Source organism: Salmo trutta, chromosome 13 (assembly GCF_901001165.1).
Source record: "Salmo trutta chromosome 13, fSalTru1.1, whole genome shotgun sequence".
In the NCBI taxonomy this organism is placed as follows: domain Eukaryota; kingdom Metazoa; phylum Chordata; class Actinopteri; order Salmoniformes; family Salmonidae; genus Salmo; species Salmo trutta.
Genome location: NC_042969.1, coordinates 17,373,392 through 17,390,538, shown reverse-complemented (window position 1 = coordinate 17,390,538; position 17,147 = coordinate 17,373,392). Strand labels below are relative to the sequence as shown.

General features: G+C 49.6%; 1 protein-coding gene across 14 annotated transcripts in view; it reads right to left on the bottom strand.

Moving 5' to 3' along the window:
* LOC115205348 (protocadherin alpha-C2) overlaps positions 1 to 17,147 on the bottom strand; it is a 204,661-nt gene that overhangs the window by 40,660 nt on the left and 146,854 nt on the right. For 13 of the 14 annotated variants that reach the window (XM_029771215.1, XM_029771226.1, XM_029771216.1 and 10 more), the window contains one exon: positions 6,768 to 6,826. In XM_029771215.1, the coding sequence (XP_029627075.1) occupies positions 6,768 to 6,826 (59 nt within the window). Of the gene's footprint in view, positions 1 to 6,767; positions 6,827 to 14,190; positions 16,753 to 17,147 lie in introns of those variants that run through there. The other variant, XM_029771211.1, reaches the window with a different exon arrangement.

Here is a 17,147-nt window from a genome sequence, read left to right as displayed (position 1 = left end):
GCTGACCACAGTGCTGACCATAGTGCTGAGCATAGTGCTGAGCCTAGTGCTGACCATAGTGCTGAGCCTAGTGCTGAGCCTAGTGCTGAGCCTAGTGCTGAGCCTAGTGCTGACCATAGTGCTGACCATAGTGCTGACGATAGTGCTGAGCATAGTGCTGAGCCTAGTGCTGAGCCTAGTGCTGACCACAGTGCTGAGCCTAGTGCTGAGCCGAGTGCTGACCATAGTGCTGAGCCTAGTGCTGACCATAGTGCTGACCATAGTGCTGACCATAGTGCTGAGCCTAGTGCTGAGCCTAGTACTGAGCCTAGTGCTGAGCCTAGTACTGAGCCAAGTGCTGAGCCTAGTGCTGACCCTAGTGCTGACCATAGTGCTGAGGCTAGTGCTGAGCCTAGTACTGAGCCTAGTACTGAGCCTAGTGCTGAGCCTAGTGCTGACCACAGTGCTGACCATAGTGCTGAGCCTAGTGCTGACCACAGTGCTGACCACAGTGCTGAGCCTAGTGCTGAGCCTAGTGCTGAGCATAGTGCTGAGCATAGTGCTGAGCCTAGTGCTGACCATAGTACTGAGCCTAGTGCTGAGCCTAATGCTGACCCTAGTGCTGACCCTAGTGCTGACCACAGTGCTGACCATAGTGCTGAGCCTAGTGCTGAGCCTAGTGCTGAGCCTAATGCTGACCCTAGTGCTGAGCCTAGTGCTGAGCCTAGTGCTGAGCTGAGTGCTGACCATAGTGCTGAGCCTAGTGCTGAGCCTAGTGTTGAGCCTAGTGCTGACCACAGTGCTGACCATAGTGCTGAGCCTAGTGCTGAGCCTAGTGCTGAGCCGAGTGCTGACCATAGTGCTGAGCCTAGTGCTGACCATAGTGCTGAGCCTAGTGCTGAGCCTAGTGCTGAGCCTAATGCTGACCCTAGTGATGACCATAGTGCTGAGCCTAGTGCTGAGCCTAGTGCTGACCATAGTGCTGAGCCTAGTGCTGAGCCTAGTGCTGACCATAGTGCTGAGTCTAGTGCTGAGCCTAGTGCTGACCACAGTGCTGACCATAGTGCTGAGCATAGTGCTGACCATAGTGCTGACCACAGTGCTGAGCCTAGTGCTGAGCCTAATGCTGACCCTAGTGCTGACCATAGTGCTGACCCTAGTGCTGACCATAGTGCTGACCCTAGTGCTGAGCCTAGTGCTGAGCCTAGTGCTGACCACAGTGCTGACCATAGTGCTGAGCATAGTGCTGACCATAGTGCTGACCACAGTGCTGAGCCTAGTGCTGAGCCTAATGCTGACCCTAGTGCTGACCATAGTGCTGACCCTAGTGCTGAGCCTAGTGCTGAGCCTAGTGCTGAGCCTAGTGCTGACCACAGTGCTGACCATAGTGCTGAGCATAGTGCTGACCATAGTGCTGACCATAGTGCTGAGCCTAGTGCTGAGCCTAGTGCTGAGCCTAGTTCTGACCATAGTGCTGAGCCTAGTGCTGACCACAGTGCTGACCATAGTGCTGACCACAGTGCTGACCATAGTGCTGACCCTAGTGCTGAGCCTAGTGCTGAGCCTAGTGCTGACCACAGTGCTGAGCCTAGTGCTGACCCTAGTGCTGAGCCTAGTGCTGAGCTGAGTGCTGACCATAGTGCTGAGCCTAGTGCTGAGCCTACTGCTGACCACAGTGCTGACCACAGTGCTGACCACAGTGCTGACCATAGTGCTGAGCCTAGTGCTGAGCCTAGTGCTGAGCCGAGTGCTGACCATAGTGCTGACCATAGTGCTGAGCCTAGTGCTGACCATAGTGCTGAGCCTAGTGCTGAGCCTAGTGCTGACCACAGTACTGACCATAGTGCTGACTATAGTGCTGAGCATAGTGCTGAGCCTAGTGCTGAGCCTAAATGCTGACCCTAGTGCTGACCATAGTGCTGACCCTAGTGCTGACCATAGTGCTGACCCTAGTGCTGAGCCTAGTGCTGACCATAGTGCTGAGCCTAGTGCTGAGCCTAGTGCTGACCACAGTACTGACCATAGTGCTGACTATAGTGCTGAGCATAGTGCTGAGCCTAGTGCTGAGCCTAAATGCTGACCCTAGTGCTGAGCCTAGTGCTGAGCCTAGTGCTGAGCCGAGTGCTGACCATAGTGCTGAGCCTAGTGCTGACCATAGTGCTGAGCCTAGTGCTGAGCCTAGTGCTGAGCCTAATGCTGACCCTAGTGATGACCATAGTGCTGAGCCTAGTGCTGAGCCTAGTGCTGACCATAGTGCTGAGCCTAGTGCTGAGCCTAGTGCTGACCATAGTGCTGAGTCTAGTGCTGAGCCTAGTGCTGACCACAGTGCTGACCATAGTGCTGAGCATAGTGCTGACCATAGTGCTGACCACAGTGCTGAGCCTAGTGCTGAGCCTAATGCTGACCCTAGTGCTGACCATAGTGCTGACCCTAGTGCTGACCATAGTGCTGACCCTAGTGCTGAGCCTAGTGCTGAGCCTAGTGCTGACCACAGTGCTGACCATAGTGCTGAGCATAGTGCTGACCATAGTGCTGACCACAGTGCTGAGCCTAGTGCTGAGCCTAATGCTGACCCTAGTGCTGACCATAGTGCTGACCCTAGTGCTGAGCCTAGTGCTGAGCCTAGTGCTGAGCCTAGTGCTGACCACAGTGCTGACCATAGTGCTGAGCATAGTGCTGACCATAGTGCTGACCATAGTGCTGAGCCTAGTGCTGAGCCTAGTGCTGAGCCTAGTTCTGACCATAGTGCTGAGCCTAGTGCTGACCACAGTGCTGACCATAGTGCTGACCACAGTGCTGACCACAGTGCTGACCCTAGTGCTGAGCCTAGTGCTGAGCCTAGTGCTGACCACAGTGCTGTGCCTAGTGCTGACCCTAGTGCTGAGCCTAGTGCTGAGCTGAGTGCTGACCATAGTGCTGAGCCTAGTGCTGAGCCTACTGCTGACCACAGTGCTGACCACAGTGCTGACCACAGTGCTGACCATAGTGCTGAGCCTAGTGCTGAGCCTAGTGCTGAGCTGAGTGCTGACCATAGTGCTGAGCCTAGTGCTGAGCCTACTGCTGACCACAGTGCTGACCACAGTGCTGACCACAGTGCTGACCATAGTGCTGAGCCTAGTGCTGAGCCTAGTGCTGAGCCGAGTGCTGACCATAGTGCTGACCATAGTGCTGAGCCTAGTGCTGACCATAGTGCTGAGCCTAGTGCTGAGCCTAGTGCTGACCACAGTACTGACCATAGTGCTGACTATAGTGCTGAGCATAGTGCTGAGCCTAGTGCTGAGCCTAAATGCTGACCCTAGTGCTGACCATAGTGCTGACCCTAGTGCTGACCATAGTGCTGACCCTAGTGCTGAGCCTAGTGCTGACCATAGTGCTGAGCCTAGTGCTGAGCCTAGTGCTGACCACAGTACTGACCATAGTGCTGACTATAGTGCTGAGCATAGTGCTGAGCCTAGTGCTGAGCCTAAATGCTGACCCTAGTGCTGAGCCTAGTGCTGAGCCTAGTGCTGAGCCGAGTGCTGACCATAGTGCTGAGCCTAGTGCTGACCATAGTGCTGAGCCTAGTGCTGAGCCTAGTGCTGAGCCTAATGCTGACCCTAGTGATGACCATAGTGCTGAGCCTAGTGCTGAGCCTAGTGCTGACCATAGTGCTGAGCCTAGTGCTGAGCCTAGTGCTGACCATAGTGCTGAGTCTAGTGCTGAGCCTAGTGCTGACCACAGTGCTGACCATAGTGCTGAGCATAGTGCTGACCATAGTGCTGACCACAGTGCTGAGCCTAGTGCTGAGCCTAATGCTGACCCTAGTGCTGACCATAGTGCTGACCCTAGTGCTGACCATAGTGCTGACCCTAGTGCTGAGCCTAGTGCTGAGCCTAGTGCTGACCACAGTGCTGACCATAGTGCTGAGCATAGTGCTGACCATAGTGCTGACCACAGTGCTGAGCCTAGTGCTGAGCCTAATGCTGACCCTAGTGCTGACCATAGTGCTGACCCTAGTGCTGAGCCTAGTGCTGAGCCTAGTGCTGAGCCTAGTGCTGACCACAGTGCTGACCATAGTGCTGAGCATAGTGCTGACCATAGTGCTGACCATAGTGCTGAGCCTAGTGCTGAGCCTAGTGCTGAGCCTAGTTCTGACCATAGTGCTGAGCCTAGTGCTGACCACAGTGCTGACCATAGTGCTGACCACAGTGCTGACCACAGTGCTGACCCTAGTGCTGAGCCTAGTGCTGAGCCTAGTGCTGACCACAGTGCTGTGCCTAGTGCTGACCCTAGTGCTGAGCCTAGTGCTGAGCTGAGTGCTGACCATAGTGCTGAGCCTAGTGCTGAGCCTACTGCTGACCACAGTGCTGACCACAGTGCTGACCACAGTGCTGACCATAGTGCTGAGCCTAGTGCTGAGCCTAGTGCTGAGCCGAGTGCTGACCATAGTGCTGACCATAGTGCTGAGCCTAGTGCTGACCATAGTGCTGAGCCTAGTGCTGAGCCTAGTGCTGACCACAGTACTGACCATAGTGCTGACTATAGTGCTGAGCATAGTGCTGAGCCTAGTGCTGAGCCTAAATGCTGACCCTAGTGCTGAGCCTAGTGCTGAGCCTAGTGCTGAGCCTAGTGCTGACCATAGTGCTGAGCCTAGTGCTGACCATAGTGCTGACCATAGTGCTGACCACAGTGCTGACCATAGTGCTGACCACAGTGCTCAGCAATTTGTGCTTTTGAGGTCGGTTTCGCTTCGGTTTGTAAAAAATAATAGTGGTTTTTGATTTCGGTTCGGATTAATTATTTTTTACATGAAACGTATTATGAAATATGACCTTGAAATAATTTTGGGAGCTTTTGAATTGAAAATCCAAAGCCAAATATTGAGAACGTTCAATTGCCAAAACATTGAAAACATTCCATTGTCTCTAACAACACAGAATGAAGGAATGAATAAGAGTCCCATGATAGTAGTGACTGTCCATTACTGCTGATGACTTATTAACCATCATTTATTCACTTTACTTTAATCAAATATTTCAGGTGTGTATATTCTGATTAGATTTTTTATGACTTTATTATTTCATTTCTTAAAGTCATCATCCTAGCGCAGCCAGCCAGCCAGCCAGCCAGCCAGCCAGACAGACAGACAGACAGACAGACAGACAGACAGACAGACAGACAGACAGACAGACAGACAACCATCTAGCGCTGCCGCTGTGCTCCCCAACGAGCCAAGCTCCCCTTGACTAGTGAAAAGGATAGCCTGTGATCATTGGGATGCCACAGCTGCCCATGCTGCAGAGCTGTCTGACAAAATCACTATTTTAGTAGTTATTTTAAGAAGATAAGGCACACTGTCAAGACTGCTACAACTATCAGTAGGGTAGAGCTACCTCACAAACTGTCTTTATCGCTCTAGTAGTCGCTGTGTTGTGTGCATTCCTCTCTCATGCGGTCTAAGTGCATCGCCGAGAAGAATAGGTGCAATGGTTTCTGGTCATTGAAGTTATTTACCACGTTTTCTGCGCTGAACTAGGTAGAATATTTTCCTATTGAAAACTCAATACAACGCCCCGCAGTTTGTTCTTGATTTGATGTCTCTCATGCTTGATAGGATTTCTCTCTAGAGAAACAGTGTGTTGAGCTCACAAAAAAAACTAGAACTAAATGGGAATTCAAGTAATTGAACCGACGTTGGTTAATTAGGTCTTTAATAATCGGGGGGGAAATAAACTTTGGTTAATCGCTCAGCACTAGTTGACCCTGATAAAGCAGCATGTCTCTGAGCAGACAGGACGGACGGACAGTCAGTTTTGTCATCTCTCTTGTCCCTCATCACTTTCACAATGCTGTCCGCCACGGCCGGAGGGACAGACTTCTGTGTGTGTGTGTGTGTGTGTGTGTGTGTGTGTGTGTGTGTGTGTGTGTGTGTGTGTGTGTGTGTGTGTGTGTGTGTGTGTGTGTGTGTTTGTGAAGGGCGGTGGCAGATGACCTACTTCTGTTTTTTTCCCGACAGAGGGACTGGTCCGCCAGTCATCCTCCGTTCATGAGATCACAACTGATGTGTGTGTGTGTGTGTGTGTGTGTGTGTGTGTGTGTGTGTGTGTGTGTGTGTGTGTGTGTGTGTGTGTGTGTGTGTGTGTGTGTGTGTGTGTGTGTGTGTGTGTGTGTGTGTGTGTGTGTGTGTGTGTGTGTTGTACTATGAGATGGCCCGGGCGCAGTGCAGTGGGCGATGTGGTTCGCCTGGCTCGTTATGGCTGGCTCTGCTCGTTAACTTGGTCCCTCCCTCTCATTAGCATGCTACTCGTTTGAGTCAGGCTCAGACCATACCCACAGCAGCTAGTGGCCCAATGGCTCATGGGTAATGTGATCCCTGAATTGTGCATTCCCAGTGTCCCGACGGGCCATGTTTCCACCTGACTGCCTTCACTTTCATCCCTCTCTCCTTCCCTCCTTCAGTCCCCTCAGTCTTTCACTGACCCCTTGTTTACCCCTTGCTCTCTGTCTGTCTACTACTGTCCAATGGCCAAGCTGATAGAAGACTGTCAAACGGATGCTTATAAATATGATAATATCTGGTTTAATTGTAATGTATTGACAGAAGGAAATAACTCTGTAGTTCAGTGGGGTTTGTTAAACAAGCAGCATCATGCGAGGTTCCTTTGGTGGAGGGCAATGGGTAGAGTAGTTTATGATTTAAGAGGGATTAGAGGAATGGAATACTGGTGAAATGTGAATTCTCATTCTTCTGGACAGCGGACACTTATTGAGGAATGGTAAAAGGATGGTTAAAGGATATATGTGCTTACCTCTGCATCCCAGTCCTAAGTGAGGCAGAGTAACGCCAGTCTGAATTCGGCACCTTGGGCTGCAAGAGAGAGAGCGAGAGAAAGGGATTGAGTCTTAAGTACTGCAAGAGATCACGCAGGCAAAACCCAATATCTTCTCATTAATGAATCATGGCGTGAACCACAAGTATGTGCGCACACACACACACACACACACACACACACACACACACACACACACACACACACATACACACACACACACACACACACACACACACACACACACACACACACACACACACACACATCATAACAGCGACAGCTTGCCTCTGCCTGTGGAGAGAAATTAATTCTGAGTTGCGCTGGAGCTCCCTGCTCCTCTCCTCCTTTCCTCCCCTCCTCCTCCTCCCTCCCCTCCTCCTCCTCCCTCCCTGTCCTCTGTGAGAGTGATGACTTCAAGAGATAAGCCTGTTCACAGACTGCCCACACCAGACCGGTCCAGTGACCCTGCCTCTCTGCAACAGACCTTCAGGCCACCCTCACCCTGGGTCAAACCACTCAGCTTCCAGTGGTACACTCTGTTACCATGGAGACGCAGTGGAATTCTCAAATGGCAGTTTGTGTTGATGGACTCCATCAGGGCTGCAGCTCTATCTCACTCTCTCTCTCGGTCTTTCACACTTTCACTCTGAATCTCCTTCTTACCAATTTACTATTTTATTTCTGACTTCTCTTGTACTAGGCTTGGTTCAACTCTCTCCTCTCTCCTTCTCTCCTTCTCTCCTTCTCTCTCCTTCTCTCTCCTTCTCTCTCCTCTCTTCTCTCCTTCTCTCCTCTCTCCTTCTCCTACTAGGCTTGGTTCAGCTCTCTCCTCTCTCCTTCTCTCCTTCTCTCTCCTTCTCTCCTTCTCTCTCCTTCTCTCTCCTTCTCTCTCCTCCTCTCTTCTCTCCTTCTCTCCTCTCTCCTTCTCTCCTCTCTCTTTCTTTCTTCTCTCTCCTTCTCTTGTCTGTCTCCTTCTCTCCTTCTCTCCTTCTCTCCTTCTCTCCTTCTCTCCTCCTCTCTCCTCCTCTCTCCTCTCCTTCTCTCTCCTCCTCTCTTCTCTCCTTCTCTCTCCTCCTCTCTTCTCTCCTTCTCTCCTCTCTCCCCTCACTTTCTTTCTTCTCTCTCCTTCTCTTGTCTCTCTCCTTCTCTCTCCTTCTCTCTCCTCTTTCCTCTCTCCTTCTCCTTCTCTCCTACTCTCCTTCTCTCCTCCTCTCTCCTCCTCTCTCCTCCTCTCTCCTCTCCTTCTCTCTCCTCCTCTCTTCTCTCCTTCTCTCTCCTCCTCTCTTCTCTCCTTCTCTCCTCTCTCCCCTCATTTTCTTTCTTCTCTCTCCTTCTCTTGTCTCTCTCCTTCTCTCTCCTTCTCTCTCCTCTTATCTCCTCCTCTCTCCTCTCTCCTTCTCTCTCCTGCTCCCTTCTCTCGACTCTCTCTCTTCTCTCTCCTCTATTTCTCTCTCTCTCTTTCTTTTCCTTCTCTCCTCTGATCTAAACCTTGAGTGTCACTGTCACAGAATCAGCCTGAGCTGGTACCACAGACCTCACCATGGTAACCACATGGATCCCCCTACCCCACCCCCCTCGCCTCTCTCCATTCAAGGTCACAGGTGGAGACGTAGAGGCGAGGGGGAGGTGATGGGGAGGTGAGGGGAAGGGGAGGGAGCAGCTATATCAGTTTAACACCCTCAGGTCTGCACCTGGACAGAGAATATGTGACATCACCATCACAACTGAGCCCTGAGAGGCACATGAAGGGGCCATAACCTCTGTCTGCAGGGAAATCACTTTATGGTGTAGTGACATCATCAGGTGAACAATGAATACCAGCCAATAGCTTCCCTGTAGCTCAGTTGGTAGAGCATGGTGTTTGCAACACCAGGGTTGTGGGTTCGATTCCCACGGGGGGCCAGCACAGGAAAAAAAAAAAAAAATGTATGAAATTGTATGAAATGTGTGCATTCACTACTGTAAGTCGCTCTGGATAAGAGCGTCTGCTAAATGACTAAAATGTAAAATGTAAATGTAAACACCGGGGGAACTAGCCACCAAACCCCCATTTACCCTAAAAGGTCAATGAAAAAAATGTAAGCGTCATAAAGTAATAATTTGAATGGTCACCTTTCCAGAGTTTCCATGTCCTATAAATGTGTGGCTAAAGGATGGAGTTTCTCCTCCATATGGCATGGAGTAAGTCAGAGATCCAGCTAACTAACATTGGGCCATAAACATCAGCTAGTGACTGTATGAGCTTCCTCTATGACCACATGACCCATTTCCCATTCCAAACCTTCACCATTACTGATTGAAAACATCTCTGTTTGGGAGTCTATTATATGACTGGTGTGATGAGGTTGTTGAGTGGCTTCACTGCAAGTATATTGTATGTTTTAAATATTCAATAAAAAAAAAAGAATGCATCATTTTTAAAAACATCTCTGTTCCAGGACCAGTAGTAGGAACAACCTCTAACTTCTCCACAGTGTTGACCCATTTCCTGTGCTGTCCACAAGACAGATGTTAACTTCCTGGCGATGGAGAATCGACCATAGTCTCTCCACACAGCACATTCATGACGCCAAAATCTAATATGTGGGCCTAATGAGAAGGTCTTGGTATCCCTCCAGGAGTCATTCAGACAGCCCATCACATCATCCACAGGGAAACAAACAGCTCAACACTCCACAGCTACACACAGACAGCTACACACAGAGACAGCTACACACACAGAGACAGCTACACACACAGAGACAGCTACACACACAGAGACAGCTACACACAGAGACAGCTACACACAGAGACAGCTACACACACAGAGACAGCTACATACAGAGACAGCTACACACAGAGACAGCTACACACACAGAGACAGCTACACACAGAGACAGCTACACACACAGAGACAGCTACACACAGAGACAGCTACACACAGAGACAGCTACACACACAGAGACAGCTACACACACAGAGACAGCTACACACAGAGACAGCTACACACAGAGACAGCTACACACAGAGACAGCTACACACACAGAGACAGCTACACACACAGAGACAGCTACACACAGAGACAGCTACACACACAGAGACAGCTATACACAGAGACAGCTATACACAGAGACAGCTACACACAGAGACAGCTACACACAGAGACAGCTACACACAGAGACAGCTACACACAGAGACAGCTACACACACAGAGACAGCTACACACAGAGACAGCTACACACAGAGACAGCTACACACAGAGACAGCTACACACACAGAGACAGCTACACACAGAGACAGCTACACACAGAGACAGCTACACACAGAGACAGCTACACACAGAGACAGCTACACACAGAGACAGCTACACACAGAGACAGCTACACACACTCCTCTACACAGGAACAGGAACACATTTTAGACCCCAAAAATTCAGAGAAACCATATTTGTATTCGTGTTGCGTCAAATCCACAAAGAAGTACATGTTATGGAGGAGTGATAAACTCTATACTGGTCTTGCAAATCCAAGGATAAAATAGACTTTGTTAGCACAATCAGGATGGAGATAGACTTCACACCTACAATATTCAAAGGCATGTTTTAACACTCCAACCAACTGTGATACTTACAGTGAGAGACTGACTTCACAGTCCACACTAACATTCATAAATAAGAGAGTTAAAGAGAGGGGAGATTGTTAAGAAATACAAACGCCATCATTAAGCATTTATTCTGTTGTACCAGAATGGCCGATGGGGGAGTGGTCTGGCCGTCCTTATGGTGTCTGTGTGTGTAAATGAGAACAGACACACACTAACACTGCAGGTTAGAGACGAGCATCTGGACCCTAAACACATCCACAGTCTGATGCACTCCCACAGGAGGACACACACGCACACACACACACACACACACACACACACACACACACACACACACACACACACACACACACACACACACACACACACACACACACGGGCTTGGAGTATATCAGCACCACCCAGTGAAAGCAAATACTCACAGGTCATAGGGTGATAATGGAGCTGATATTGTAAATGGAATTTGGTATCTGAGAGAGAGCAAGATAAATGGAATGAGAGAGAGAGATTTATCCCTATGGGCTTTTTGTGTACTCCTTCCCTCCCTGCCTAGCTGTGTGGACACAAATTAGGGCCTTGGGTTTGATTTGGCATCTATCTCCTCGCCCCTTTCTTTCTCTCTCTCTCTCCCTCTCTTTCTCCCTCTCCCTCTCTTTCTCGCTCTCCCCCTTTCTCTCTGAGTAGAAACCCCTCGCATGGATACAGTGTGCGCACCTCCGCCATCGAAGCCTCGTCCAATGACCTTGCTTCCCCCGGCCCCGTCCTCACCGAACCGACCAATCCCGCGGTGGTATAGAGAAACACGTCGCTGCCAGTTAATTACACGGCAAGAACAAACATGAATGGCATTTAATGAGGAAAACGCCAGGGGATAGAGGAGCAATTACCTGAACATTGTTGTATGTCTCCCTCCTATTTTCCTCTTTAATCACTTTTATTTTCTTTGCTCAGACCACCCATACATATGCAGGGGTTGACAATAACGACCAGGACCCCATCCAGCTATTTCTGAATGAAAGCCTTAAATGATGTCTGAATTTAACAGTAGCTGTGTCCCTACTGTCAATATTCTTTTGTAGTAATGGTAATTTTCTCTACTGCGTCTCTATGACAACACTGCAGTCATAACAGTTTCCTAGAAACAGTGAGCCAGTCAACAGTCACCAGTTTCCACGTCACACCTGTCAGTAAGAATGAACCACTCCATTAATGATGTAAAGCCACCAGAAACATACTAATGGTTTCTATCTATTTTTCTCTGCTTCTCACATGATGGCAAACGAATGAGAAAACCCAGTGAAGTGAAAATGGGTGTTTAATCCAGCTCCGAGTGTCTGTCTCTCATCCCATCTCTAGCCCACCGAACCAAACTCAAGGCTGTCCTTTTGTGCCCTGAGCGCGACTGACCTGTGGGGGATTTTAATGCAGTAGGACCCATGACTCTTTAAGCTGGACAGAACAACACTAATACCCAGACTATCTCTCTGCCCAGAGACAACCGCACCAGACAAGTCTGTGCCTATTGGACCACAACTAGTGGACCAATCCTATTGACTGGCGGAGGTCGTAACCACAAAAGTATAAAACACATCGAAATATATTATATACATATTTGATTCTTCAAAGTAGCCACCCTTTGCCAAGAGTGTGCCAAACTGTCATCGAGGCATTCTCTCAACCAGCTTCACCTGGAGTGCTTTCCAACAGTCTTGAAGGAGTTCCCACATATGCTGAGCACTTGTTGGCTGCTTTTCCTTCACTCTGCTGTCCAACCCATCCCAAACCATCTCAATTGGGTTGAGGTTGGGTGATTGTGGAGACCAAGTCATCTGATGCAGCACTCCATCACTCTCCTTGGTCTAATTGCCCTTATACAGCCTGGAGGTGGGTTTTGGGTCATTGTCCTGTTGAATAACAAATGATAGTCCCACTAAGCGCAAACCAGATGGGATGGTGTATCACTGCAGAATGCTGTGGTAACCATGCTGGTTAAGTGTGCCTTGAACTTTAAAAAGAACACAGACAGCAAAGCAACCACACACCATTACACCTCCTCCTCCATGCTTCACGGTGGGAACTACACGTGCAGAGATCATCCGTTCACCTACTCTGCGTCTCACATGTCGGTTGGAACCAAAAATCTCAAATTTTGAGATTTCCACCAGTCTAATGTCCATTGCTTGTGTTTCTTGGCCCAAGCAAGTCTCTTATTATTTCTGAGGCTGGTAACTCTAATGAACTTATCCTCTGCAGCAGAGGTAACTCTGGGTCTTCCTTTCCTGTGGCGGTGCTCATGAGAGCCAGTTTCATCATAGCGCTTGATGGTTTTTGCGACTGCACTTTCCGCATTGACTGACCTTCATGTCTTAAAGTAATGATGGACTGTCGTTTCTCTTTGCTTATTTGAGATGTTCTTGCCATAATATGGACTTGGTCTTTTACCAAATAGGATTATCTTCTGTATACCACCCCTACCTTGTCACAACAAAACTAATTGGCTCAAATGCACTAAGAAGGAAATCAATTCCACAAATTAACTTTTTACAAGGCACACCTGTTAATTGAAATGCATTCCAGGTGACTACCTCATGAACCTGGTTGAGAGAATGCCAAGAGTGTGCAAAGCTGTCATCAAGGCAAAGGGTGTCTAATTTGAAGAATCTCAGATATAAAATATATTTTTAAACTTTTTTGGTTACTAGTTTATTTCATTTGTGTTATTTCATAGTTTTGATGTCTTCGCTATTATTATACAATGTAGACTCTACAAGGTGTCAAAAGCATTCTACAGGGATGCTGGCCCATGTTGACTCCAATGCTTCCCACAGTTGTGTCAAGTTGGCTGGATGTCCTTTGGGTGGTAGACCATTTTTGATACACGCAGGAAACTGCTGCACGTGAAATAAACAGCAGTGTTGCAGTTCTTGACACACTCAAACCGGTGCACCTGGAACTTACTGCCTTACCCTGTTAAAAGGCACTTAAAAATCATGTCTTGCCCATTCACCCTCTGAATGGCACGCATACACAATCCATATCTCCACTGTCTCAAGGCTTAAAAATCCTTCCTTAACCTGTCTCATTAACACTGATTGAAATAGATTTAATGTGACATCAATAAGGGATTATAGCTTTCACTTGGTCATACTATGTCATGGAAAGAGAAGGTGTTCCTAACATTTTGTACACTCAGTGAAAATGATTTATGCGAATTCAAAATCCTCCATATCTGCCAAATAGTTTAAAAAAAAAAAATTGGATAAAAAAAGAGCACTGCTTAAAGGTAAAATACACTCAAAAAACGTTTGTTATTTTTTAAAATTAGTCCACTGATGATACAGTCCTAAAATGTTTTGCATGTCAGCAGTCAAGTTTTTAAGGATTTGGGCTTCAAGCAGCAAAGTGTAACTTTCCACACCATCACGATGACGCAAAATGTTGATGTGGCCGGTGACACTTTGCTTCTTCAGCGTCCAATATCTTGAAAACTTGACTGCTGACATGCAAAAGGTGTTGTGACTGTATCAATAGTGGACTAATGAAGAGGATTTCCCCTTTAATATTGCATAAACCCAACAAAAAAGATGGAAGCCCTCACACATCCCTCACCTTCCTTGGAATTCTAAATGCCAAACACCTCTGTTCCACAAAACATTGTCTGTGGGGAAAAACCCAAATACTAAAACATCCCAAAACAACAGGGCATGAATAGCTTCTCAGTGTATTGTGGATGGTGTGTTGTTGGGATGGGATGACAGGACACACACAGAGACACACACACACACATACGCACACACACACACACACACACACACACCTGTATGGCGGTTGCATCTGGCATGCTGAGCCTGCGTACAAACATCTGGCTCTGTCCACTCTGGCTGGTGACATATCCCCCGGAGCTCCAGGTGCCGCTGTGGGGCCGACCCGTGTTATAGAACATGAAGGTGTCGCTCCCCGACGTGGCCGTCATGCATGTCTTATAGCAGTACGTTTTGGTCATGGAGCCGTTCCCCCGCACCTCGATGTAGTGAGGTTCAACCTTCAGGTCTCTCCGCAGAGCAACGTTGTTGTTGGGTTGACCCTGACCTCCCCCACCGCCGCCACCTCGACCCAATGACCCTCCACCCCCACCAGCTGAGGTGCCCCCCTCGGGGACACTCTTTTGGGACACACAGCAGGGCGAGCAGGAGCCGGGCTGGGTGCAGTAGGCGTGGCAGCGGACAATGGCCAGCACCACAATGGTGACTAGGAACACAAAGGTGGTGGCGCTCAGGGCCACGATCAGGTAGAGGGTTACGTTGGAGAACAGCAGCGGGCTGTGAGGCCTGATAATGCGTTTGGGGTCGGGTGTCAGCTTGGGTGGCAGCTCCATGACGTGCACGTTGATGGTGGCGGTGGAGGAGAGCGGCGGGAGGCCATGGTCGCGGACCAGAACGGTCAGCAGGAAAGAGGTGGAGTTGTCCTCGCTGACACGCCGCGTGGTGCGTATCTCCCCCGTGTGCTCGTGGACTTTAAACAGGTCCAGCTCGGAGGTGGTCTGCTCCAGGACGTACACCAGCCAGGCGTTCTGACCTGCGTCCCCGTCCCACGCCACCACCTTGGTCACCAGAGCCCCCGCCTCTGCATTCGTCATCAGCGTCTCGGTGGTCCGCGTTCCATTGGCTGGAGGATGGACTATCCTAGGGGAGTGGTCGTTCTGGTCCATGATGTAAACGTAGACTGTTGCTACGCGGCTGAGGGGCGGCACGCCACCATCCTGGGCTTTCACCTGGAAGTGGAACTCTCTGAGCTTCTCGAAGTCGAAGGCTCGCAGGGCATAGGCCTCTCCCGTGTCGGGTTTGATGCTGACGTAGCTCGCCACAGGGATGCCGTGGTTGTTGTCATTGAGGACGGTGTAGGTGATGCGAGCGTTCTCCCCAGCGTCTGCATCCATTGCCTTTACAACGCACATTGACGCCCCAGGTGCATTATTCTCCATCATGTACACCGTGTAGGAAGTCTGTTCGAAGCGGGGAGGGTTGTCATTGACATCGGCCACGTCAACTTTAATGGACATGTGTGAAGACAGGGCCGGCGTTCCCCCATCGATGGCGGTTACTGTGACGTTGTAGGTGGAGATGGTCTCTCGGTCCAGGAACGCAGCGGTGACCAAGGTGTAGTGGTTCCGGAAGGACTTGATCTTAAAGGGGACACCAGGTTGGATCTCCAGGGTCACCTGTTTGTTCTGGGCGGAGTCTCGGTCATTAAGACTGATCAGAGCCACCACGGTGTCAGCCCGTGCATCCTCACGGACCGGGCTGGAAAGAGATGACAGGACGATTTCAGGAATGTTGTCGTTCATATCCAAAACCTCCACCACCACTTTACAGTGGACGACCACTGCAGAAGGACCCCTGTCCATAGCTTGTATGTACATCTCATACGAGTTAGTCTCCTCATAGTCTATGTTTTTCTTCACTCTGATCTCTCCTGTATCTGTGTCCATGGAGAACATTTGTCTCACCCTCTCTGGGGTGTAACTGCTGAAAGAGTAAAACACATCCCCGTTTGTGCCTTCATCCCTGTCTGTGGCGTTTAACTTTATCACCAGAGCGCCCTTGGGCGAGTTCTCCGACAGTTTCACTTTGTACACGGAGTTGTCGAACACAGGCACGTTGTCGTTGGAATCCAGGACACGCACGTTGATTTTGGCTGTACCTGTGCGCGCCGGGGTGCCTCCATCGACAGCAGTCAGTATTAACTGATGAGATGGTGTATGCTCACGGTCAAATGGCTTTTTGAGCACGAGCTGGATGTTCTTGCTATTTGCCGCGGGCTTGTTGGAGTCCAGCGCCAGGTGCTCATTGTTGCTGAGCCGGTAGAGGCGAACTGAGTTGGATCCTTCGTCTGCATCCTGCGCGCCCTCGATGGGGAACCGGGACCCAGTTATGGCGGACTCTGAGATTTCCAGCTGGTACTCGTCCCGGGGGAACTGTGGCGAGTTGTCGTTCGCATCCAGAATCTCCACCTCCACATTATGCACCTCGAGCGGGTTCTCAACCCCCACTTCTAGGTTGAGCAAACAGGTGCCACTGAATTCACACAGCGTCTCCCGGTCGATGCGGTCACTTACCGACAGCTTGCCATTTTTATGATTTATGTTGAAATATCTCCGTGCGCTGTCCGAGGTGATTCTGATGCGTCGGGAGGAGAGCTTTTGCAGGTCCAGACCCAAATCGCGAACAATGTCGCCGACCACAGCCCCATTCTCCAGCTCCTCCGGAATGGTGTATCGTATTTGTGCATTTGTAAGGCCACTGAGTACAAAAATTACCAAATAAAAAGTAAAAGGCACATTCTGAGTTATGCTGTAACAGTATCGCACCGCCACAGCCATTGCAAGCAGGCAGGATCCGCAGACGGATTAGAGAAAGCTTTACATGCGTCCCCACACGCAACATTAAAAACGGGGGGAAGAGTCCTTGAGTTACCCCCTACTATGTGCAGGACGACCAAAGCATCCTCTCCGGTACATGTGCTTGTTTTAAATAGCGTTTTTCCGTTACATCCATGTTTTCCTTTGTCCGTTTGGCTACTGCTTTTTTCTCTTCTCTCTCCGCGCGGCTGAATCTTGTTCCCCTCACGGGTGCTGACTATCGCTCTCCCTCTCCCTCTCATCTCCTCTCTCTCCTTCCCCCTCCCTCTCTCCCTATCTGTGCAATGGTGTCTGTGGGAAGCGGGGGAGGGGGAGCAGTGCTCTCAAACCGTACTGGCTGCATTTCACCGATTGAA